This window comes from Thunnus maccoyii, chromosome 20 (genome assembly GCF_910596095.1).
Source record: "Thunnus maccoyii chromosome 20, fThuMac1.1, whole genome shotgun sequence".
Lineage (NCBI taxonomy): Eukaryota > Metazoa > Chordata > Actinopteri > Scombriformes > Scombridae > Thunnus > Thunnus maccoyii.
This window is the reverse complement of record NC_056552.1, coordinates 18,816,067-18,842,875: the sequence shown is the minus strand read 5'-3', so window position 1 is coordinate 18,842,875 and position 26,809 is coordinate 18,816,067. Positions and strand designations below refer to the sequence as shown.

At 41.6% G+C, this 26,809-nt stretch overlaps 1 protein-coding gene across 2 annotated transcripts in view; it reads right to left on the bottom strand.

Moving 5' to 3' along the window:
- The window catches only part of LOC121886536 (transformation/transcription domain-associated protein), an 83,274-nt gene that overhangs the window by 40,405 nt on the left and 16,060 nt on the right, over positions 1-26,809 (bottom strand). For both annotated transcript variants that reach the window (XM_042396594.1, XM_042396595.1), the window contains 22 exons: positions 26,365-26,582; positions 26,023-26,220; positions 25,515-25,775; positions 25,138-25,299; positions 24,703-24,799; positions 24,166-24,287; positions 22,518-22,688; positions 21,936-22,004; positions 20,320-20,439; positions 19,562-19,681; positions 19,088-19,252; positions 18,777-18,958; positions 17,012-17,210; positions 10,655-10,783; positions 9,096-9,362; positions 8,445-8,651; positions 5,969-6,127; positions 5,401-5,538; positions 4,056-4,166; positions 3,117-3,263; positions 912-1,125; positions 510-638 (listed from right to left, as the gene is read on the bottom strand). In XM_042396594.1, coding sequence (XP_042252528.1) covers positions 510-638; positions 912-1,125; positions 3,117-3,263; positions 4,056-4,166; positions 5,401-5,538; positions 5,969-6,127; positions 8,445-8,651; positions 9,096-9,362; positions 10,655-10,783; positions 17,012-17,210; positions 18,777-18,958; positions 19,088-19,252; positions 19,562-19,681; positions 20,320-20,439; positions 21,936-22,004; positions 22,518-22,688; positions 24,166-24,287; positions 24,703-24,799; positions 25,138-25,299; positions 25,515-25,775; positions 26,023-26,220; positions 26,365-26,582 — 3,585 coding nt within the window. The remainder of the gene's footprint in view (positions 1-509; positions 639-911; positions 1,126-3,116; positions 3,264-4,055; positions 4,167-5,400; positions 5,539-5,968; positions 6,128-8,444; positions 8,652-9,095; positions 9,363-10,654; positions 10,784-17,011; positions 17,211-18,776; positions 18,959-19,087; positions 19,253-19,561; positions 19,682-20,319; positions 20,440-21,935; positions 22,005-22,517; positions 22,689-24,165; positions 24,288-24,702; positions 24,800-25,137; positions 25,300-25,514; positions 25,776-26,022; positions 26,221-26,364; positions 26,583-26,809) is intronic.

The following is a 26,809-nucleotide window of genomic DNA, read 5'->3' as shown; positions in this document are numbered from 1 at the left end:
ATAGCTATTTGTCACCTTGAGAGCCCTGTATTTGGAAAACTACTGTATGTTTCAAAATAGTTGAGGAAAATAAAAGGAAGGAAAAGCTAATTACTGTTTCTTTAGAATAAGGTTCAATGTAAGCTATTCCATAAATACCCACTGACATCTGTGTGGATAAAAGTAATGTCTGTACAGGGAGGATGGCCGAAATCAGCAATCCTTCCCGAGAAAACCTTTCCCAAACTGCTGGACTGTGGCCTCTGTTTAAACAGACCAGATGTTAGCCTGAGCAGCACGGCCCATCGGCTTGCATTTTAACGACCTACTCACTGCCTTAATTGCTGAAATTGACTGAGAGGTAGCTTGGTTTTGTAGGGAAAAGTGTGAGAGCGTGAATTTTTTTTATTTTTTTATTTTTATTTTTTTAAATGACAGGGTTTATGAGCAACACAGTGAGAGTAAGAGAGCACAAGGGGGTAGAAAGTGATAAATGAGAAGAAGGAAAAAAGGAGAGGTGAGGGTCTTACCAAAGAGCTGTGTGGGGTTAGTGTTGCTTGTGGCTTTTTCATAGTTGGTAAGTCCCTCATAGATGACCTTGCCCACAGCAGCATACAGACACTCCAATTCCTCATACTTAGATGCCACTGTTGATGTGCCTAAAGGGAAAGTACAAGCTTTGCCTCAAAAAAAGAAAAGCTGAAAATCTAAACCAATGACTTCCTTTTAACAAATGGCATGGTAAAAGAAGACTTCAGAACTTAATCATCAATCATCCTAACACAATAGTTCAAATATTTTGGCATTTCATTAATAAAAAATAGCAGGGTATTTCAGAGCTAGAACTCAGACATGTATTGTTTTCCTGACTTTATAAATGTAGCTGGCCCTGACTCGGTGACGTATTTAGGCATTAAGTATTGGCAGCTTACTGGGCTCAGTGGGGAAGATGCTCATGAGGCGAGAGAGGAGAGAGTGGACAGCACGCAGGACTTTGGTGTTGCCGCAGGTCATGCAGGCAGCGATGCCTCGCTGGAGGGGCTTGAAGTGGGCCAGGATGGCTGGGGACTGCAGCACAGTCAGCAGGAAGCAGAGAATCTCCAATCCAGTGCAGATGTTGGAGATGTTAGCCTGTGCTGGCTGCTCCTGAAAGGACATGGAAGAGAAGAGTGAAACCAGGAGATAGATGAGTAAAAAGAGGGTGTACATGGAACAAAGAAGGGTGGCACAATTAGTGTATGCATAAGCGTCATGTTTATTTTTTGATGGTTTTCTGCTTAGACGCCTTTTTATCAATGACCACAAAATATCCTTTTAGTCCTTTTTGTAACTGTCTGGTTAATATGCCTTAAGAAGGGTTAATGTGTCTTTTTTTCTTACATGTTAAATTTTACAAAAGACATGAATATTTGCCATCTACTGTTCTCAAAAAACATGATCCCCATATCTCGCTAAATATCGGCTTATCATTTTAAACCGTGAAACAAAGCAAGAATTCATACATTAGATACATTAATTATCCCAGTTTTTACTCTATACAAAATCCAGACAACTCAGAAATCAATATTCTACACACAGAGGTATTTCTCACACAAAAGAACTGAGGCAATGTGATCGCTGCTAAACTAAAGATCAATGGCCAACATCGGGTCCTAATTTTGTCTAAATTGCAATCACAGTTTACAAAGATGGCGGGGTCGAGAGGATAATCTGGGACAGATCCATGGCGCTAATCTTGGCTAATGAACAAGGTGACTCTTGTGATAAGGCTCCTGGTAGATATTAAGGTAGTATTGATTTGGCACTGTATTAACAGAACGGGACCTTGTCTCTGGGGTCATGCAGATAGGGAATATGCATGTATGTGTGCTAGCATGAGATTGCCTGCGTGTTTTTGTGCGTGTCCCCTACCCTCTCACACCACTCCTTCTGACTCTCAATCACAACCATGCCAGTACAATGAGTTGATAAAAAGGTAATCCGATTTAGGGCATTGTTCATTAGTCTGAGTAAGACGGCTGGGCAGGTAGTGCATGCTCCCAAGGGAGAAGTGCCCGTGTATGTGCATCTGCATAAGACCTACAGAAAGCCTTGTTTGTCAGATCATCCCCAAGGGATCTGGAGGAGTTGATTGGGTTTGCGTGTGTGTGTGTGTGTGTGTGTGTGTGTGTTTGTAGGCAGAGAGAAAGGCGTGGTCGATGCAGCGATCCCCAAAAGAGAACAAGGGAAGTACGTGACAATTGCCGGCGCATGGCGATAACCTTGTCTGAACAGTGGCACCGAATCAGACTAGAGAGATGAGTAGAGAAGGAGAGGAGCGACAGATAAAACAGAGAGAGAGAAAGAGAGAGAGGGAGAGAGAAAGAGAGAGAGAAAAGAGCAGCTGCGATAAGAGGCTGAAAAGAAAAGAAGAGATGAGAGGGGGAAGTGGTGGAAAGAGACTGAGGGAAAGGCGAGGAGAGGTGCAGAGAGGCACAGTGGGGCGATACAGAAGGCAAGGATGAGGAGTTTAGGAAGAGGGGTGGGGGCGTTGAACGAGAAGGCACAGGCCAACCCGGATAGACTCCTGTTATCTCACCACTGTCATTATTTTGTCATTATGGCGGTTGGCGCCTCACTTCATGTATTACTGATAACAGACAAAGGACTCAGAGGCGTTAGAGCAAACACTAAGACAGAGCTTAAGCAGGGACAGGGAAACTTCTGCAGTTACTGGGAAGGTGAATGGCAGAAGCACATTAGTTGTCCTTTCCTGTATGTTGCTTATTGCTTGGAGCCGTGACAATAACAAGTCTGAATATTCTGAGTTTTATTCAAACATGTTTTCCTAAAACAATGTTGATAAAATACACTTGCAAGAGTAGCTTCAAATCATCAGTGACATACTTCTATAAACAAATACTGTTTTTGGACTGTACAGAAAATAGCACAAGTCACCATAACTAAATGAAAAAGATAAGCCAGACAACCTCAGAAAGTTAATAATCTCTAGGAAATGCGGTGCAGAAACACTGCAGTATGAAAAGCTTAGCACCAAAATGTCACCAAAACAAGCATGAATGTGCCTATATGAAACAGGCAGACTAACACTGTCATAATATCTGACTGATTCATTGTGAAAACATATGCTATCTTACCACTGTCATAAGCAGCTTGTCAAACCATTGTAGCTTGAGCTCAGCACGAGGCCACATGTCAGGCCTGAGGGCAGTCTTCATCAGGCCAACACAGCGACGAGACAGCAGCTCTCCTGGAGACCCAGCCACGTTAGTGCTGTCGTTTACCTAAACAGGGAGGAGGGGAGGAAGGTTGGTATCATTATCATCATCACTGACAATGGGTCCTTCATCTTCAATATCACGATGGTGTCCTGTAAAGGTGAGAAATCACACAGGGCAAGGAGTGACGAGGACTGTCACCGTTTGTTGCAATTTCATTCATGTATCTAACAGTGGCATAGCCAGAAAGGAAAGTGTCCTGTGGCGTTGTTTGGTCGATGGTGATCCCTGGGGCAAGTTCAAAGATACGATTTTTCAACAGGGATCAGTTTAGTATCACAATACGCTGTTATCAAGTAAAACACAAAGGAAAGATTATGTTTTTATAGACTTTTCTGTGAGCAGCGAGTGATCCCCGCCGGTTATACAGAAGGTTATATTCAACAGAGATGGTTGGATGAACAGTGAGAATGAAGCTTGGCCCAAAAAAGAAAGTAGGAAAAGTCAAGGTGAGTGAAATCTCAACAGTCTATTTCAGGCTTATAACCAAGGTCATCGCTGCCACTAGACCAAAAGATAGCTGTGTTAGGAGACACATAAAGGACTGTATTTGTGTGTGTGTGTGTATGTGTGTGTGTGAGAGAGTGAGTGTGTGTGTATGTGTGTGTGTGTGTGTGTGTGTGTGTGTGTGTGTGTGCAGCCACCAGGTGTGTCCTACCTTCGCCACCGAGGGGTTAGAATAGTTGTGTCCTACCTGGCAGGCGCTATGGATGGCAGAGCTGTACCTGGTGTGTGTGTGTGTGTGTGAGAGAGAGTGTGACGGTGCAGGGTGTATGATGATAATGGTGGGAGTGTTACCTGGCATGCAATCCTGATGAGGAAGTTGACCACAGTGTCCGTATGTTGTTTCTCGACAGGTTTGGTGAGCATGGTCTCTGTACCTGGCATGGACTGGCTGCGGCCAAACACCTAAAAACACAAACATTATGTGTGTTCTAATATGTACATTTTTTTTAATGAAGAGAAAAGAAAGAATCTATAAACAAAGAAGATTTTAAACTTTAGAGGGCTAGGAAACTAAACAGACTTCATAATAAAACTCTGTGACAGCACTGCATATGCTGCATGAAGTCCTTAGGCGGAAATATCAAAGAGCCTGCAGTCAGCGAGTCAGGTTTCTGCCTGCATTACTTAAAGTGAAAAGTAGGCTGCAACTATGAATTTCAGATAATTATCCTGGCAACTTTCAGAACAATTAACATTTCCTTGGCTCAAGCAGAAACCAATGCTGCTATTACACTTTTCTCATAACAAGTAAAAAAAAAAAAAAAAAAAAGACATTTTCACCAATACTGTTTACATTATATTAATGAAAGAATAATAATTTTTGCTTAAGCATCAAGGCCATTTTTTAACACATCATAATAAAAAAGCATTCCATCTTAAAAGAGGCACAATCTGTGATGAGAGATGCTTTGCTAATAACCGGAAGTTATTTGCAGATAGACACATTATGTCAGAAATATGTCAGTTTTGGTTCAGGAGTATTATTAGAGAATCATCAGCAACAGATGACACAGACTGATGGCTTGATGTTTTCCACGCTGTCTATGGGGGATGCTCACATTTTGGAATTCATTACATGTATCAAAAGAAAAAATGTGAAATATATAAATAAACTTAGTTCTCCAACACACAGCAAAGCACAGATAAACAGGTGACTGTTCTGGGACTCCAAAGAACCTTTAAAACATTATTTTTTGAGTGTATCAGTGATTGCCCATGGTGAAATCAACAACTAAGAATCAGAAGTGGCTGATTTGAACAAATTCTTACCACAAAGCATCTCAACCAGAGACCACAAAAACAACAGACCGCAGCGGGATTCCTGATGAAACAGATGTTTGGCTGCAATACTGTTATACAGTAAAATGGATCAAGGTAGCAACTACCACACTGTCATCTCCTGTTGACAATTTTTGTCTCAGATGTAAAAACAGCAGTTTGATCAAATTATGTTTCAAACTGTTCTGCTATCATTTAGAGAAGCATGAATTCAGGGAGAAACTCGAAGGTAAAGAGGATGCAGCTGTTAATTCTGGAGGGTGTAGGAGAATTTAACAAGGTGTAATGAGCTACTGTGTCGCCAATTCTAAAGTGACTGCATTCTTCTGGCATCTGAGTGATGTCCAAGTGAGCTCACCGTAGAGGCAGCTCCAGCTGCCGTACGGAACCTCTTGACGTCCTGTCCGGCGACGGCAGATTCCACAGAGAGTCCTCTTTTTACAGCACCGCCACTTGTCCCTTCACCGCCAGTTCCTACTTCAGCCTCGGACTCCGGCTGCAAGACCAAATTAAGGGACAGGACAGGACAGGACAAGACAGGAGTTAGCATACTTATAGTTAAAAAAATGAAACATATGAGTATGTCTTGTCAAAGTTCCTGAGAAGCTCATACAGGGTTAGGAGTCGTTAGTATTTATGGAATATGACTAAGAAAATGTTTTCATCTTAATGATGAATGCCCTTTTCTTGTAAAACTTAAAAGTATCCACAGTCTGCAGTGATTCATTAGTAACATTTTAAAGTTAAACACATCATTTGGTGAAACAGTTTGAATGTGTATGTAAACAGGGCGTCTTGTTGCTTTTGGTAGTCACAAGCTGACAAGACTGACAATTGTTAAAGTAAAAAACTGTAGTTGGGACAGCCTCTTTTGCTTGCTTTTTAGGAGCGATTGTATCTGTGTATTTATGAAAATTCACAAACACCTGTTGGTCTTTGATCCTCTGTAACTCCCATTTGATGACCACCTCAGCAAGGTCCACAGCCAGTTTCCTTTGCTCTATAGTCACACTTGGAGTGAAGCCCAGACGCTGCATTGCACTGATCATGTGCTGCACCAGGTGGTGGCGCACAGGATAGTACACCTGGGGAGAGACCACAGTAAAAATATAAGTAATAATATACAACATTTTAAAGCAAATACATGTTATAAAAAAATAATAGTGATTCAACACAATATATGGTTCTATATTTAGTATTCTAAACACCAAGTGTCAGGTAGGACTTTTCTGCATTTCCCTTTCTTAAGGCATCAATGGCAGATGGGCACTGATGCCAACGGCAGAGTTTAAAATAAAAGGAAGAAGTTCACATGAGCAATGAAAGCCAGCAAGGTTGAACAGATGACAGAGCAGTAAGTTCAAAACTCAAACTTCAACATAAAATGCTTTTGTTGCTTGGGGCCTGCTTTTTGCATTCTCTAGTTTTATCCCAACATCTCAAAACTTGAACTTCCACTTTTGGCAAAAATGCAATCTACCAGATACTGAATCCAAATATTGGAGAGAGGGAAACAAGTGACCAACTGTGCAGGATTATAAGCTTACAAACTACTCTGATTTGCTTTTTTTTTTTTTTGAATAGTTTGCTTCATTTTCAGAACATCTTCCCTCAACTTCTCTCAAACCTTATACCATGATGTTAAATGGATAGTCCTGCCAGTATCAACACAAACTGACATCTATTGCCTTGGCAACCAACCAAAGCAATTTAAGTGTGAGACCCTGTTACTATCTCCAAAATCACTGCCAACCTGACCACAACCCCTGCCTCATGTCAGCTTCATCTTGCTACAAGATATCCGGCCAGCCTGCCCACAAAGCATCATTATGATGAATCAAAGGCAACTACATTTATTTAAAAGAAGAGTGTAATTTTTCTACACCGCCGATTCGCTCTAGATTTTGGGGTGATAGCACATACTAAGTTCAACAAGATGAACAATCACTCTGAGACATTGAGTCAGAGGAGGCAAACTCTGAAGTCGTATTTCCACTTAGTCTCAAGGACATGATGACACACACTTAGCCTGGAGCATTCACACTCTCAAGCGTCACACTCAAGAGTCACTTAGCTTCATCGCAAACCGAACTGAGACTCTCAAACACACAGACAAAAGAGCAAGAGATGAGATGTCTATCTGAGGGCTGTTGCCAGTGTCAAAGAATATTAAAGCTTCTCAGTTTGAGGGTAATTATAGTTGATAGAGCAGGACTTCACAGCCCCTTTATGAAAGTGTGGCTAAGCCCTGTCCATCACGTGTGCACACAGACAAACAGCACACAATCTCTCTATTTCTTTATCAAACTTACACACACGCACACACACACACACGCACACACAAAGTCTCTCATCTGTCTGTCATTATCTCCTCCCCAGCGTAATTATGCTGATGTGATTACATTAGATTAGTCATCTGGCCCAGTGAGAGCAGCCTGTCAGTGAGAGAGAGAGGGGCGCTGAGGAAAATGTCAGTCTTCTGCTGAGAGACTGTCGCTCTCTGACTGGCGAGGCGGTGAACATCAGCTGAAGGAGCGAGAGGGCAGAAAGTGTCTTTGAAGTTGAAAGAGGAACGCGAACATACAGGGCCAATGATCCTTTGGGGTGTTGACTTGGGCTGCAGACAAGGCACTGTTTGACTCTGCCGATCACCACTGTGAAGGGTGTGTCTGAGAATGTATCTGCATTAAGGCGATTACAGGAAGTCACCATTAGCTCCACTGCCCGTTGTAGTTAATGATCCAGCTTTTGAGTAGGAAGCACTTGAGCGTAGCGCTGTTGTCATGGCTACTGCCAATATGAAACTCAAACTTCGCTAACTGATGTCATGAAAACTATTAATCGGGCCAAACACGATTAATCCAACTTTGAACATTGTTCCTCCATTCCCGTTACGACTGGTGAACAGGTAATTCAGGACACTCAATCAGTAAAAATAGCTCCTCCACTGTTTTCCCCCATGTGGTTCCCGGCAGTTGCCACAGGCACACTGAGCAGTGAGCTCAGCTGGCAGCAGCAGCAACAAATAGCCATGCATGCACGGTAGAGTGGCAATGTCTTCTCACTCCCTGTGGCAGCAGCTTACCTCAGTTTACCATAAAAGGTACAGTATAAGATGCTGATATTCTATAGTCAGTAATCTGTCATCCTTAGAGAGGTATTACTTTGTGTGGTCTAAATTGTGATGAACGCCACAGAAGGTTAATTACAGCAGAGCGCACAGACACGTCCATCATGATTACTGTACATTACAGGATTCAGATTCGCTTGGCTTGATCTCTCTGCCACACCCAGTATGAATGAATACACTGGGGATCAATACATTCAATGATGATGGGCTGGCAAGAGGAAGTGCACTATTGACCGCCTCCAAGTAGTTTTGTGTGTTTTGTATCTACTTACCCTGAAGTGCTGCACTATGAGATGCAGTATGTGGACCAGCTGCGGTACAGTGTGACCTTCCTCCACAATGATCTTGCGAGTCCAGTGGGTCAACATCTGGTGGCCGTCCTCCATGCGGGCGGGCACGGCTGGGGTCAAGATGGCCATGGCCTGGCGTACGATGGCCCGGGCCTCCATGGTGTGGGCTTTCAACAGGCTGTGGAACACCTAAACAGAGCACAAACACCAAATCACATTTGGTAACGTACCTTCTTTCCTTCAACCGCTGTATTTCCTTTCCTATGCTTTCTTATGTCATTGGATGTGGGATATGAGATGGAGTAGACAAGCACACACATACACACCCCTATCACATTCTCAATTCCCCTATGGCATCACTTTCTCAAGAGGCACTATTTGCACGTTAAGTGTCCTTGTAAGTATCTTGTTTTCTATCGTGTATTCATGAGTTGTAATTTCACTTCAGTTGAGCCTTTGTCATCTTGGTGTTTTGCTTGTTTCGCCTGTTTTCCCATAGATTAGCTTTACAAACTCATTTGGTGCTTTTATATCTGCTGCACAAACATGCCATATTTTATCTTTGTCCTCTGTTGTTAACTGTGTGTCAACTTAAACCCACGCTCCACTGACTTTCTTTCCCCTCCTCCTTACCTGCAGGACAATCTTCTTGTGAATGGCGAACTTTGCAATGATGTGTGCCAGGAGTAAGTGCCCACTGTATTTACAGGCAGGGTCCACACAGGCTTTCGGCAGAAGGCAGGGCCAGGCGAAGGTCATGAGGCGCCGCAGCTTGCTGTTGCGTGACTTGTTGTTGTCATGAATGTGATGGGGTGCGTGCTCCACCAGCAAGGTGGAGAACTGCAGCAAGCAAATTCGCAACGAGTCCAGCAGGTCAGCCTGCTTCTCTGGGTCCAGCACCTTAGAGAGGGGATGGGAGAGATGCCGGATTAAAGATTGTGAGAAGGGTGAAACTTTTTTCACACTGTACATCTGCAAGGATTTGACCATGTTGATGATCAATACCACAACAAATCAAGCGGTATTTTTCCAGGTGGTGAGATTTTTTTTGTGTATAAAACAAAAATGGAAAGAAATATCACTATACTTCTATCATTAGCTGATTTACGATGGTAGAAGCTATGAGTGCATGAGTTTGCAAATCATTCAAATTTCAAGCTAATAAAGCAGCTTTTACAGTACTTACAGAGTTTTTCACTGTGATATTATGTCTTTACTAAATGTTTCTTTTTGAAGTCTGTTCAAAGTAACTGAATTCTCTCTGTGAGGAAAATGCTAGAAAGCTACTGTCCTTCCAGGGCATGAGAGGTTGAGGTGTTGCTGTAATTATAACCAGTTGCCGACAGAGGTCAATAGAAGTCTAACATTACTTAATGCCCCTTATGTACATACATAAGAAAGATAAAAATGTTTCTGTTTTCTTAAATTGCCTGAGTACACTGCAATTCTGACTAATGTTGGCTTCCCAAAATTATATTTCATTGGCAGTGTAGCACAAAGCAATCTATTTTTTACTCATACTGACAACCTCTTAGAAAATGACAGCTCCCCATTCAACATACACATCACCATCTGAATCCCCTGGAGAGGAGATACAGAGGAGAGGAGAGCAGACAGAAAGAGGGAGGTGAGTGAGAAAATGAGTTTTAACCAGACCGTAGAGGAGCCATTAGCAGCCATTAGGACTGGTGTTAGTCAGTGATGAGATCTGCCACAGCACAAACAAACATGCTGACCTTTAGCATGGTCACACCGTGACATTTACACTAGGAATTATAGTCTGGTCTGATGAATGAAACGTGATGGAAATAGAGGACCAGTGGGATGGTGGGAGGATGGGAGGGAGAGGGGAAAACAAAGACAGATGGAAAATAGAAAAAGGAAGAGGAGAAAGATGGAATGACAGCAATTAAGTGATCAAGTAATGTGCGGAGGACATGAGAAAAGAATCAGAACTGAGTGGGATGTAGTTGATGATGACTGAGAGTATGGAGATGTGCTGGACTGATAAAACATTATGAGAGGAAATGCAGCAGGTAATGAAATCAGAGAGACGGATGGAGAGACAAAGCTGTTGAGTAATGAACAAAGGAAGGGCGGGGGGGGGGGGGGGGGGCAAATGGGCTGAATGTGAAAAAAAGATGTTGAGAAGAGGAAAAAGAACGCACACAAACAAATCTGTGCAAGTGTACCTTAGTGATGAAGACACTGGTAATGCTTTCAGGATTGTCCCCTTCAGGGTTGGGCGGTCCAAGCAGCTGCTCACCTTCCCCCTTTTCAAAGCTGTGTAGGAAGGCTGGATTCAGGATGTGCTGCAGCACCTTTTAGCCGGGAAAAACACAAGTTGAAATCATTTTACTGATGGAAGAAACTCCTGAGAATTTCTCACTTTACTTAGGGGAATATGCAACCTTCACTCTTTCAGGTTTCCAAAAAACAATAACAGATGATTTCACTGACGGCACATCAACAAGCAGAGAGGAGGAACTAATTAGTGAAATCACCTAGTGTGGTCTCAAACTCAAAAGTTGCAGGAAAGAAAAACCTGCACATTATCAGCTCTCCATGGCACACAATTAAGTGATGAAATTGTAATCTACTCCAAAATCTACAATAAAAACACAGGGACCTTTTCAAATTGATAATAAGGAGGTGAAAAAACTTTGATTCATTAGAGGAAAAAAAACAACAACTCATGAGCCTGAAGACAAGCTTGAGGCACAGCAATGTCAAATGTGACCCTTAACAATGGCAATAAATGATGTGACATTTTAAGAGTCAGTTAAGAAAACTATTTCTACGCTGACATATTCTGTTAATTAATACATAAGCATTGACAGCAAAAACTTCCAAACTATCAACAGAGGCCAGGCATAAAACACTATTTACTAACAAACCTGCAGCGATTGTTACCAGGGATGTGCCCATGAAGACAAAGGCTTGATTAGCTAGTAAAATGCAGAATAACCCGAGCACAATACAGCTTAACGACTGCATTTATTAAAGAACCTGCGATCTGTTAATGAACCCCCCTATTCAATCCATCACTGGGGAGGACAGGGCATCGCTCAGTGGAGAACGAGCTGTGGCAGCATATGTTCCAGCTCCTCCATTAGCACATTATTCACACGTTCTGCACAATGTACACACATGGTTGATAGACTCACACATGCATGCAGAAACACATGCACCCCTAAATGAAGACACAAAGAAAATGCATCGAGCACCGGTCTGTTCTTCAGTCTCATCTGTTCCTATTAATTCTGAGCTTCTCTGACATCAATCACTGCGCGATCGCAGCATATTTCTGTAATACCATGAGATGATGTGCTCCTACAGGGTGTGTGTGTTAGTGCATGTGTACGCACACAATACCTCTGGGCAAGCAGCCTAGATCTCGTTCTGCAGGTGTCTTAATTATCTTAAATCCCATTTCCATACCCGTAAACAAATAACAAGTGAGTGTGTGTTGCAGTCCCGCTAGGGTTCCTCTCCAACCAAATTAGGAAGGAGATAGTGACAAGCTGGGCACAGAATATGTATCATCCACTACCAGTCGAATAGATTGGTTAAGTTATCTAGTCTTATTTCAGTCTGGGCAAACCACAAATTAGGGATGTGGGAGTATCAAATTTTCACACTATGATTATTGTATGTAAAAATATCACAGTAAACGGTATTATCATGATAATCATGATCCCCTTGGATTTTATTCACTGAATAGTGGTCTGTATGTTGCAGCTTGTCATAAGAAACAGCATCAATCAAAAACACTTTGAACTGTAAACAAGAGTGGGTTGTTGACTGGAAATCACTTTAAATGCAGCCCTGTGTCTGTGTCTCTTATACGCATCCATTCATATTTTGAAGATTTATGAATTTTTCTTGATGAAATTGACAGATCAATTTCTGGAGCGTGAGATCTTTGTAGTAAGTGTTATCTGCTGGCTGTTAACAGTTAAATTCATTTTTAAAAAGGCAGAGAAATGTGTTAGCTCAAACCACTAGTGCTGTCTGCCTCTCTACACACATCACCACTAACAAACAGCAGCAGAGCTGAAGCTGACCTGTGAGGTAGAACATGATGTGTGTGATCTTGATGCAGGGAGTTTTTCAGTCAGGTAAAATGCAGCTCTCTCTCTCTCTCTCTCTCACTGAACATTACAACTAAACACCCAAAAGCCAGCTGCGCTTCAGTGGGTGGCTAATGGACAGTAAATGTTAATATAGATGATCATGACCAGAGTATCTAGCTCAACAGACAGGAGTCTGGTTCTCTGTGTTGGGGTTGTTCTGCACCTGTTTAACCAGTAGAAAGCTCCTTCCTTGTGGCTAAACAAAATCAAACTGCTAATGAAGGCAGGAGAACTGTTTACATTGTCCTCTGAAAACAATGATTATTATGGTAATGAAGGTAATGGAAATGGTTGGCGGTATTGATACCACAGTATATTTTAAAAAGGAATACCGGCACATCTCTACCTCAAACCTCACATAATCAAGGTAAGCAATTGAGTCCAACTGAAACCGTCTTTGCAGTCGAAAATAATGTCAACATGTTTTTTAAAATGTATTGGTAATAGTTTTGTATTATCAGAATGAAGAAAAAAGATCTTTGGAAAAATATCAGAAATGCTCCTTTTTGTCTCAGCCAGCTGCGAGGGCATGTCAGTGGTTTGTTTGATTGACATTAGCTGGCAAGCTACCGGTGTGACATCGTACAGAATGAAGACGAAGTAAACAAACTGCTGTGGCTACAAGTCATGGACAGACAGTGTGTTGCTAACAGGGATTTTGAAGAGTAATGACCAAACCAGCATCTAACTGGACCGAGGTGACATTTTCAGGTCTGTTAACATGCTGTTTACTGTGCTGCAGCTGAGCAGCTAATTAGCTATCTAGCCTGCTAACTGACATTACCGATGCACCTTTCCCCCGGTGAATGTTTAATTGGGGGCTCATTCAACAAGCTAAGGTGCAGAACAAGATGTGTGTTCATGTTTGTAAATTCAATAAGAAGTAGACTTTTAGCAGGAAAGCTAATGTGGGTTGTTCTTCGGAGTCTGTGGCTCTTGTGTTGTGTAGCAGGATGTTATCAGGCTCAGCGTGACTGTCTGATAGAACACCATGTTATCGCTTTATGCAAGATTTGATTTGCTGTATCGAAATAAGGTCTCCTGCTACACAAGAGGATGATGGATCGGTATTTTGGTTTTTAGTTACTTGCAGGGAAATGTCTTCACTTGTAAATTTGGATTCCTCCTGTTCAATCTATTTTGTTGTTTACATACACATGCTCAGGCATATAACAGGTACTGACAAAAATATCCATAAGTTGTTTCAACTTAACATTGTACTTTGATTTCAATCCTCACTTAGGAAACGATACTAGCACAGCATATAGACACATTCTGCTTTGTAGAAAACTCTGCTACAGTATATGTCAGGCTGGGAACAAAAGAAAGCACTCGAGCAGAATATGAAACAGATGCATTGTGCTTCATAAATTTCATACACGTGTTTGCTTGTCTGCTTGAAATCTATTCCATGAATAGTCATATACTTTTGAACAAAAAGCAGCACAAAGATCATTTTTCTGTAATAATTGGATAAAACAAAAGAAGCGATACAAGAGCAGCATGAGGTGAGTCTGTGCCATCACAGATGATTCATTTGCTGCCGTCCCACACTGTCTCTCTCCTCTCACTTACATACTCCTCTCTGTGGGTACATCTCAAGTCTCTTATTTGATCTTTCCTCGCTCCTCGCATGAACCGTAAGTCGGTCTGGACCGCCATTTTAGAGGCAGTCTCAAAGCTCTTATTTCTGCGCTGAGGAGCGAGGATTGAGGAGCGAGAAGGGATCTCTGAGGAGCTGTGAGCGAAGATACACAAGAGCAGCCTTCACTGAAGTCTTTTACCGGCCAATACGCCCCCTTATTGGATATCAGTTATTGATTGGACGCTGCAGCTGATCATACTGTCTGATACATCACAACATCACTGAGTGGAGGCAGATTACAGATTAAACTCAAGTTTATCACTCCCAAGTTTTATATTTTGTTTTCTGATTCACCATCTAGTTAAAAATCTGTGTTAATTGTCAGTCTGATCAACAAAAGAACCATGAACAACTTTTCATTTATTAAAATTTTTTTTCTTTTCATGACCTGTTATTTCCCCCATTAACTTTTATTATGGATAAAGTTAAAGTAATGGAGAGTCTGTCTGTCAGCAAGAAACACATTTTAACTTTACATCAATTCTCGTCATTTCCGTTCAATCACATGTGAGGCTGAATATTCCTGAGTGCAGGGTTTTGTTATGAGTTACATCATTTCCATTTTCCCTGAAACATTTAGGCCAATAGATGATTTCCAGTGTTCAAAAGACACCCAAATCATATTCTGGGTTATTAAATAATGAATTCACAATCAGAATATCAATAAATACAGACGCAAATAATGAATAAATAATATTACTACATTCTGCCAGTAGAAATTTTTCATGTGCCTCTGAGCAGGACACAGTACACGGTATAAATACAAAATGCAGGTTTTTATTCATGGTTTCCTTGCATGTCTCCATGCATCCTTGGTGGGAGGGACTAAGACACAAGGAAAGGACGCAAGTGACGGAAACATGGATGCAATTAAGAGACTTGAGATGTACCCTGTTTCTGGCTCCAAGTGAAATATTCTCCCAGACCCCTGTGATGCTACACAAGAAACTTTGCCTCTATCTAACACCCAGGCATACTGAGAACACACACACACACACACATACACTCGCAAGTGCACACACACACGCGCGCACACACACACACACTTCCCTTTGATATTATGCCTCTGGGAAAATGCTAAAGGCAATTATTTAAATGTCAGGGGAGGTAACACACACACGCTCGTTCTCTTGCTCACGACTCGTACACCAATAAACACAAACATGTTCACACATCAACACATCCTCTCTCTTCCTGTCTGTCTGTCTCTCTGCCCAACATGTACAGCTAGACTCTGCTGCGCACCAGAGGATGACAATTAAGGGAAAAACAACAATATGAGCAAAATTCTGTTGGGGGGGTAGAGGGTGGGGGTATTGCAGCTCTGCTAGCTAAGAGAGTAAACTACTAAAAATTCTACCACAGCATTTCAGCTGGGAAAGACACAGCACAGTGAGTTGGCTGAACTCTCTCCCCTGCCTTTATTTTGTCTCCTCTTTTTTTTTTTTTTCTCAGAGTCCATATGCCACTGACACAATGCAAAATGAACATGAGCAAAAAGGGCAGGGTGGAGTGAGCAGCATCATAAACACAAGTGTATGTCCTTGGATTTGGGGTCTGAGTGCATTTGTCAGCTTCTTAACAAATATACTATATATATATATATATATCATAATAACGATAATATGAACATTAACACAACATTAAGATTGATATATATTAATTATATATATACAGTATTTCCTAATCATGTATTTGAGTGCATGTGTACAGTTGTGTGTTCTTGCCACACAGCCATTTGGTTATGTGCTATGGTGTGCCAGGGCAGGCCTTCCCCACTGACCCGTTTGTACTTAACAGCAGTGCTGTTGCTCCTCTGTGCCAGGTTGTGTGCCTGTTACAGCTGTTCAAAATATGTGTGTGTGCGTCTATCTGTCTGTGTGTGTGTGTGTGTGTGTGTGTGTGTGTGTGTGTGTGTATGCGTGAGTGCATGCATGCGGGAGAGTGAGCTTAATTAAAAAGCAGCCTGAATGATTGTAATGCTTGGAGCAGCAGGTCAGGTAGAGAGGACAGACGCATTCATCTGTGAGCCTCTAAGGGTCTAGAACCAGACAAAATGACCTTCCTGACTCTATCAAAGAACTTCTGGTACAAAGCACACCAACCATAAAAGTCACGCAGATCAGGTCCCTAAATGCCTGCATTTCCCATATTGAGGAAGCAAAGTAAGTAAGCTGAGGTGACGCTCTGAGAATTTATGCAACATGGTTTATAGTGTTTTATTCAGTCTGGGGCAGGAGACATGGCTAAAAAGCCCAGTCAAAAATGTGTATAAAGCTTATGGGCATCCAGAATTTAAATCTATTCTCCCATACAATGCAAAAATACTAAAACCTGATTCAAATATTATGAATTAATCAAACCCTACGTGTGCCCCAGTTTTACAATAGCATATTTACTCAATTGTATCTTTTTATTTAGCAGTCTTCATCAGACAAAAATAAGTTATAACTGATGTCCTATAATCCTAATACCACCATTGATACAATTCCATAATTCCAGACATTTTACACATTGTACAAAAACAAAAACACAAGCCTATCCTTCAATTAAATTTCATTCAGTCCTTCAAGTACTCCTTCCTTTTTTAGAAATTCTCTTGTTTCACAATGTGAATTGGTTCAGGCTGTGGGTAGGTAGCCAACCATCATCTGAATGTCAATTCTAAAAGCTGGTTGACAAAATTGTGTAAGTCATTGGGGAACTTCAGGTCCCTGTGGCATGCAGTCGTAAATTGACTTTCCTGCTCTGATTGCTGGTGTACGTACCTTGGCTTTAAGCTCATCGTTGAAGTGTGGGTCATTGAACTCGACGAAGCGGAAGAACAGGGCTCGTTTCTGGGCAATGGAATAGTTCCTGGGAATCTCCTCCTCCATATATTCCTTCAGGAAGGTCATGTTGCATAAGAAGCGACCCGTAAAGGCTCGCAGCAGCTGGAACAGCAGCTCGATCTCAGAGTAGTTGCGCCTATTGAGGAGACAGGGGGTCAGTAAGTTCAATGTACTGGTCGAGATATGTCTAATGTCATGACACCATACAACAGACCTTTCAAATAAGATACATAACAATGTGACTCTGGTCATTTGTTACTTTCACAATTTAAAAAAGAAGGTTGAGGTGTGCCCCAGTAGCCTACTGGTTGAGATGCATGCTACATAACCGCAACGTCTGCGGCTCGATTTCAGCAGCGGACCTTTGTTGCTTGTCAACCCGCATCTCTCTCTCTCTCTCTCTCTCTCCCCTTCTTTTCCTGTCAACTCTCTCCACTGTTGCTATAATAAAGGCACATAAATGCCCTAAAAATATATATGTATTGAAATAAACACTCAGTAGGTGATTTTTTAATTTATAACCTAACCCTAGGATGAACCTAACCCTAACCCTAGTACTGTGGGATTATCATACAGGCCAAGCCTAATTCGTGATATTCTCATTGTGATTACAATTTCACTTTAATAGAACTGCTATTCGGCTAGATACATACTTTGTGTAGGCCTATTTTGCTGGATATGGCATTTTAATAATGCTTATTTTTCAAAACACATCATAGTTTTGACAGTGTAAACTTTACAGCAGAGCACTGTGCAGTCAATGCAGGTTAATTTCCTCAGTCACATTACCTGCTACACTCCCAGGTTACACCAAATATCTGTACTAAAAACTCCATCTGTTGTCATGTCTCCCCTAAAATATTTTGTTACAGAGGTGGCTTGGTCTGAGGGTGTATTTTCAGCAGCACAGACACTACTGAATGATAATAGAAATATTATAGGAATACTCCAGGCAGCAGGGTGCCTCTATGATCCTCCGTAACTACATGTTGCTACTTGTCACTTTGATCATGAAGGTTACACTACTCTATAGAGTATATAGGCTACAATATACTACAGAATTTAGTATTTATAGTAAATAGTTTAGAGAATATTATAGATCCAAGACAAAACTGACAGAAGGGTGGGACTGAGAGAAAAAGGCGCAATCACAAATCCATCTGCTACTCTGCTACTAGCACCACGGACAGCGCCATGGATATATCAATACACACACAGCACAGTTAAGCTACTGATATTTCAGAGTACACCCCCCCCCCCCAATCCCTACTCAAATCGACTACTTCATACACTCTTAACTATCTGCTGGAGTGGTTGGGGGTTAATTGCAGGGTTTGAACTTAACATTTGCCAAGTGTCTGGTGCACCATGTGTGTTACTTTCTCGGTGCTCAGGCAGAGAAGTGGGTTGAGAAGGTCAATCATCATTGGAATGTCATTAAGTTACTTAAAGGTAGAAACTGCATTAACTTTAAATAAATTCCATTATTAGCTTTTGGGCCTTACAAAAGCTAATAACTTGAAAACTGTACTCAAAGGGTAACTTAAGTCATCATGTTTTAATTTCAATTAATCGCATTGTGTTTCTCATCAGTTCATAACCCAGATTTTGATATCAAATGGCCATTTTCAGGTCACATGACAACTTTGTACAACATTTATGCAACTGTCACCCTTATTACAGTCCAATCAAGAGTACATACTTGCAGTAGCTAAGCAGACAGAAGGCCAGCAGCTTGGGCTCCTTCCAGTTGGTGGCAGCCATGTTGTCTTTGCGATGTCTCTCCTGGAAGGCCTCGCTGACCCAGACCCGCCTGAGCTGGCTCACCAGGGAGTGCTGCCCTGCCAGCCAACCTTCATCATTCTTCACTATGATGCTGATGATCTGAGCAGACGGGATGAAGGAAGAGTTAAACAGTATTCAGACTAGGATGAAGTACCACATCATCCTAATCTGTAAAAGTGTGTCTAAAGGATGTATACCTGGGTAGAATTGAAATGACAACATGTATACCTTAATCGCCTGAAACTGCAGGTCCAGTCTGGCTGTGGTGGTGGAGGGAGATCCAGGTCGGACAGTGGCTGCAGTGCCCGCAGGAACCAGCAGCGGAACGAAGCGGTTGGGATTGGAGGCCAGCACATCTCTTAGAGGCTTGGCATCTTTGTGTTTCAGAAAACTCTGTATATGGAGGCATACATATACTGTAACTACAACACCAAATTACAAAAGGCTAGAGAGAATTATGTTAACATTGGATCAAGAACTGTAACAACACATTTAAAGTAACATGATACAGAAAATTGGGAATTTGTACTAGGAGTGATCCATCTCAATGTGGTGTTAAAAGGACTCAGAGCCTCAAAACACCTAATATATCCCTGATTATGGCTCATACTGAGGCAGCGAAAAAGCAAAATGCTGTTTGAACAGCAAATCTGTCTGTGAAAAGACTAAAGGGATAGCTCCTTAGAGCTCCCAGTGTCTGACCATGAACATGCGGCTCCACTGGGGGTCGTTGAGCGTAGCCTCCATCATAAATAGCTCCACTGTCTGAGACGGGTGACGTGTCAGGAACTTGATCAAAGGCTCTCTGAATGGACTGCCGGCCTAGCACAAGAGGGAGAGAAATAGTAGCGTGGAAGGAAAGGAGAGAAAGCAAGGCGAAAATGTGACAAAAGGCAGAAAAAGGAAAGATGGGAATGATTTTTTTGAAAGCAGATTAAGATTCTATCACTTCCTTGTGAATCTGAATAGCATAGTATAATGTGCCATTGGCATTATCATAAGATGTAGATCAAACAGGATTAGGAAGCTCATTCCTTAATATCATTATCAAGTGATGAGGATTTATTGTAAATTGATAATCTATTTTCACACTACAATCTGTAAAGTAATGTCAATGACCAAGCTGTAAGATACTTTAAAACATAACTTACATAACACTTAATGCCAATTTCCTCATCTTTTACCATTGTACAAATAAATTCTGATCCAACTCTCCTAAGGGATTTATTTTTTTACAACTACAGCCTTATATGACCAAGAAAAACTGCAATGATGAACCACAAAAACACCAAACACGTCTTTTTCAAAACAGTAATTGTCTTCTGTAAGAACACGTTGGTAAAAAAAAGGAAAAAAAAAAGTTGCACGTTAAAAACAACTAATAACACTATCCATATCTTTGCCTTTCTCTAATCACTGCCTGACTATTCAGTCCAACTGGAGTGGAGTTTGTATCCTACCTCTATGAGCATGGCCCTCTCCGTCTTCATGACCACTTCCAGCAGAGGTTTGACCAGAGTCTGCGGTGCGGCTGGTATCAGGTGGAATAGGTTAATGATGGCAGAACAGATCTTCATCTCCTAGAGAGAGAGTCAGAGAAAGAGAGCAGAGGGGAAGAAGGGAGTGAATGTAAGTCTTGGAAAGATGACAGTGCTGGACACAGACATAATTTCTGACAGACAGTCTTGATGGACAGCCACTGTGAAAAGTCTAGGATGAATTTTAGTCAAACGACTGAAAATGCGGTCTGTGTTTCTTTAGGTAGATAACTTCCACTCGCCTGAGTTCTTGGATTACAAACGCACGGGGCACAAACAAATAAAGGACAGTATGCATGATTATTTCTATAAACCATATATGTATCTTGGAAGTAGAAATGTCACTGGGGAAAAGGGGCGAATTGGACATCTCTAAACAGTCAAAATGTGAGGTTAGAGCGAGGCTGAGATGACAGTAACGTTTCTGAAGACGACCACAAACACACGGACACAGAAATACAGGGCAACTCCACCAGCACCACTACCTCGACATTGGTTCAGTTCACCAGCATGACATTTGGTTCAACTAAGTTTCAATCACTGACAGAGAGTCACCAACAGAGGGTGCGACACCAGGTCACATCTCACCTCAACGCCCTCCAACGCAGGCTGTACCGGAACGGGAGACAATGATAAGAGTCAGCAGAGCAGTATGTATGCATGTTTGTGTGGCTGTGTCTTTGTTCCATATTCATACTCAGTCAAATTAAGTCTTTTAATTTTCCTATTTTTCAGACTCACACCTCATTCCTACACTATATATAAACCTTCTTTCATGCCTTCATGTTTGAGGCCATCCTGCTTGGTCCTCGTCCATCCCTCTTTTCCAGTTTTTTATCAGTCTTTGACCCCATGACCCTGGCTTTATTGTCACTGCCAGCCTTGCTGTCAACAGGCACAAAGACCAGGAGTTGGGGGGTGAGGCAAAGACAAAGGGCCAATTTGCATTTCATTAAGCGCACCGTTTTGAGATGGGATAGAATGAACTCTCATAAAGAGAAGGGAAGAAAAAAAAAATTCTACATTCTTCATTTCTACGAGGGAGAGACAGCTGTTTTTTTTCCACCTGTTTCTGTCTCACCTTTTCTCTGCCTTTAAAAGGTTATCTGTCGGGGAGATAATGAGGAGACGCAGCACCGGGCCCACCACCGCCTGCCTGGCGCCTAATTAATCATTGATTGTAATATGGCCACTCACTACTCATCTGGGAGGAGGCCACACTGAGAAGGTGTTGTCTACATGTGACTATGGCTTTGTGTGTATAAGAAACAATTTCTCGACCCCCTCAGTGAGCGCTGTTTGGTTTAGGAAGGACAGATCAACTGAACAAAAAAAAAAAATGGATAGCTGTATTGACCTGCTTCTAATGTATTGCATCCTTCTGTATTGAATTCAAACAGGAATTCAACTAAGGTAAATGAAAGAAACAAAACACATCTACACGTTATGAATGAAGCCTTACATGTGCATCACATTTCTTAGAGCTGTAGGGTGTGTGTGTGTATCGGGGGGGACTCTGTCTGTCTGTGTATACTCACACTGCCATCACTCCGCTGGCCTCCCTTGTGTGTTATTACAACCACCTCCATCCACTTCCTCAGGTGTTGCTGACAGAGACAGAGAGAAAAGATTGAGACAGTGCGTAGGTGTAGCGTATGTGACCAACGCACCGACTAGGACTGAAAGAATTACTCAAAATCTCGACAAATAAACAAAATCTCTGCTGCAAAGCTTTGTTCCATTGTGAAACTATTATACAGGAAATGAGTGTGCAGACAATAATTGCTAATTTGCTAGTGGCATATCCATTTAAATGCTCACTACCATATGCCACAGAAACAACACCGACATGTTGTAAAAATGCAGTTCTTGAGCCATAGTCTTGTGTTAATTGCTGTTTTAATTTTTTACAATTTGATTAACCTGCAGAATATTCAAACTTTGCACATAATAAAATACTTAGACATATAATCTATAGCTGAAGTCCTAGTAGTACAGTTAAAAAGGTTTTTATTGCCATGTTTTCCATGTTGATGCCATGATAACTGCTGTGCTGTCAGGTGTTTTAAATAACAAGACAGCAAACAAATGTTGCAAGATGACAAGAGGAGGTTTCTCACCATCATCTGGTCACAGAACTTGTCGTTGAAGGAGTTGGGGAAAAGACGCGTGACAGAGGTTAGGCGGTTCACCACGTTGAGCGTCAGGCTGCGATAGTCACCCAACATCATCAGTAAGGGGCGCATGTGAGTGTGGATCTGGTCCACCTCGATCGTAGCACCTTCCAGGAACTACAAAAGAATACAGAGTCACATCATTTACAATTTCAATAAATGTTTTATAACTAGCACACTTAATCATTTTAAATAAACAAGTTACAAGTTCAAATACTGAGGGTAGATTGTAAATATATGTCTATAGAATTTTGTTACGTTATTATCATAACTAAAATACATGTCTGCTTTTTTCTGATGTTATTAAGCTTAGATTAAAAAAAATCCATTATAGCTTCAAAGTATTATTCACATCTGTGACGAGATCTTTTTACCACCCAAGGCATTAAAACAAATCATTTTCCGTGTACATTAGACCTGGCCTTGTCAGGCTCTCTAGCCCTGTGAACTGCTCACTAACCCTTCTGTCTCCATTAAGGAACTAAGGCCACTCAAATGAGGGCACAGCCAGTCGTAAACAAGCACACATGCCAACACCAAACACTGATGACGCACACCCGCACCCTCACACAGAAGGGAGGGGAATGATGCATGGCAGCCACATTCATTTTCCTCTCAGCGCTGAGAACAAACACTCCATCCTGTATCGATCGGGCCATGGCAACGCTCATTAGTGCTAGCAGGGCAGAGATGAAAGAATGGAGAGAGCAGGCAAAAAAAAAAAAAATATCACAGGATAGTGAAAAGGAGTGACAGTGGTAAAGAAAGAAAATGAGGACACAGAAATGGAGGTGAAAGGGGACAAAGAGCTTGGGGTGGATGGATAGAGACTAAGAAGTTATGGATACTGTGATGAATAGAGGCAGGACTGGTTCATGGAGAGTGTGATAAAGCAGAAGGAAGTCCATATGAAGATAACTGGGTGGGGAAATGGGATGAGGGGAGGATTTATAAAGGACTTCTAAGATGGCAAATGACATGATAGAAACAGAAAAAGACAGGAAGCAGAGGAACAGGACGACGGAATACAACATAATAAAAACTATACTTACAAAATAAAAAAAACCCAAAACAAATAGATAATATAAATATGAAAAGGACACAAATAGATAAAGAGGTGAATGCAAAACAGGTGACAAAGCAGGGTGCCATACAGAGGTGTGGAAAATGTGATCTTAGAAAAGATTTAAAGAATGCCACCAAATCCACGAGTCCGATTCTGTATAGATTGCTTTGTAGCTAAAGGGCAGAGTGTTTAATCCAGCTGTAGAAAGGTCACGTATGCGGGTCGTAAGGTTGTGTTTTTGCTCAAAGGGAGTTGAAGTTGAAGTGATATTCCGCAGGGCTACAAGTAGTCAATAACATCTTAATATCAATTCTAAAACAATTTGGCAGCCAGTGTAAAGATGTTAAGATAGGATTTGCAGATAATAAGGGTGCGGCATACCTCGTGACAATTTGCAAATTCACAATTACCTCATGAATACATGGAAAGCTAATTTTCATGTCTGGTGTTGGAGCGGGTGGAGAGAAGAAAAGCTTAAGTGAGAAACAAAAGCAGCAGAAATAAAAGGATTAGACATGTTGCACTGACCTTCCTCATGCAAGCCTCTCCTGCTTCCTGCAGTTCATTGTTGGTGGAGTTGAGGGCTTTGAACAGAGCAGCAATGATCTTTTCTCTGGACTGAGGCAAGTAGTTACAGGCTGCCAGGGCATCTAAGCAAGAGAGAGAATATGAATAACGGTGAACTCTTTCTTTGTGACAAGAAAGAGAAAATCAACTAATCAAATAAAAAAAATTCAAGTATGAGAAGTCAGATTATTTAAAAAAGCTTTTAAGATTTTAGTGAGCTTGTTACTAATTTAATTCACTCAGTGCTAAAGCAAAGAAAGCCATAAAAAGTAAAAATCAAGACAGTCTCTGCTAACATGAGTAGTTTTAAGACCATTAAATTATAATAAAATCTGTCAAATTGATCTTCCCCAGACACAAGGTTGAGGATTATTGTTCGCATGAAAGCAGGTATATAGCTTCATTTAGAATGACTTGCAATGAAAAGACAAAGAAGCACCATTTGCAAAATACCAACATTACAAGGAAACAATATCAAGTGAAGCTGGGTCTACTCACTGAGAGCGGCGATGCGGAGGGGAACCAGGGAGGGAAGGCTCTTGTAGCACGGCAGCTTCATCAGAGCAGCATCTTCTGCCTCACATAGATTCAACAGCTAGAGAAAGAGACATAGAAAAAATAAAATTCAGAATCAATCAGTGTGCTAAAAGTGGTCGTTTAAGATATTTAGGTGAAAAGCAGTCCACAGAATGTGAAATGTTTACAGTGATGGAACACAGATTTGCGTCAGAAACACCTTAACAATATATAAAATATTGATATATGATTCATTCATTCAGATGGATTTTAATACGGGAAAAAAACCAGCTCATCTAAAAGTAGAGCTTACAATGTGCTTAAATGTTCTTATACACATAAAAACAAATGAGGTAAAAAAAAAAACAAAGAAAAACTGAATTTGCTCAATGCTATTGACTTCTGTATCTTGCATACCTCTGTATAGAAGACCTTGTGCTCCATGACATTGAGGTCCATGGTAAAGAGGCGGGGCTGCAGGGTGGTGCAGAAGGTGTTGCCCTCCATCAGGCCAATCTGGGCGTTTGCAGGCTGGTGGCGCAGCAGGTGTTTCTTGGGAGGAACCATATCTTGCAAAACCTGAAGAGAGGGAATCAATCAGTTAATGTGGATTAAAGGACATTTTGTATTACACTCTCAAGATTCAAAGTCCAGGGTGATGGGACACACTCCCTTATTGTAACCTATTTTTAGTTTAAGCTGATAAAACAGGTGCATTTTACATACAAGTATTGCAAAGCACAACTTTAAATCATGATATACGATTATAAAAAAAGTTCAGTCTTCAGCTTCACCTCTTTGTGTGGTTCCATAATGACAGTGACACTCTTGCCGGTGACCTGGGCGAGCACCTGCAGGGAGTGCATGGCTTGCTTCCTGACGGTTGAGTTGGGGGAGGTCACCTCTCGGACCAGGTCATGTGTGACCATGTGGAAAGACTTTTCTTGGGCAGCCAGCAGTTCCTCGGTCTTTTCTTCATCTTTCAGTGGAGTGGCACAACGCACCAACAACTGCTCCAAGGTGGTCTTAGCCATGGCTACCGCTCCATTCGACACCTGAGTGAAAATCAATACATAAGTACAATGCCATAGCAGAGAGAGTACAGCAGTCAGACAAGAAAAGAACGTTACAAATTGTAACAGTGCACCTGCTGCAAGCGTTTGTAAATGATCAAAGGAAGACAGAAGTCTAAAAAACAAATGGAAGCTGGTAAATCTTTACATAAATAAAAAGTTAACAGAGGTAATAAAATTCTACTCCTTTTGACATTATTTGCTAAACATTAGCTTAAGTCTATCTCACCTCTCCTGTGAGGTCCATCATGACAAAGAGCAGGGCCTTTAGAAAGGTGAGCTGGTTCTGTAGCACCCAGATCAGAGGCAGTCTCTCCATCAGGAACTTGATGGACACCACACCACCAAGCTTGGCGTACCAAGCCTGCTCGTAGCAGCACGCACACAGACGCTCCACAATGTAAGAGAACAAGGGCAGCTGGCATGCCTGGAGGCCAAGATGAATAATTGATTCCCATTTAGAAATTACGTACATTTAAAAACAAAAAGCAAACACATAGAAGAATATTTATAAAGTAACAAAAACTTTCACAAATTCACAAATAACTGAAAACTCCTCCCGGTGACTTACTCTCTCCTTGGAGCCGAGGATGATGCTGGCTACGTCGAAGATGACTGCCAGAGCCACCTCTCCGATCTTACACAGCTCCTTCTCCTCATAGGCCATGCAGATAGCTATGGCATCAATCAGAACCAGTGGATCCATGCCTTTTGAGCCGTTCTCCTCACTGTGGAACATGGCTGTGCTTGGCTGGCTACCCAGCTGGTAGCACGGCAGGAGAAAGGGACCTGTGATGGGGGGGGAGGGGGGAGGACAGCAAGAGATATGAAGGAAAAGAAAAAGAATTGTGTTTAATGTGAAATATATGAGATTAAAACTATGCTCATATACTTGTTTAATAGTACGGTGGCTTTTTTCAATTTTTATTAAATTTCTTAAGCCAGGATTTTAATGAGATCAAAGAAAGTGGAAAGAGACTGATATTCTTGTGCAGCTGGGAAACAAACACCAATCC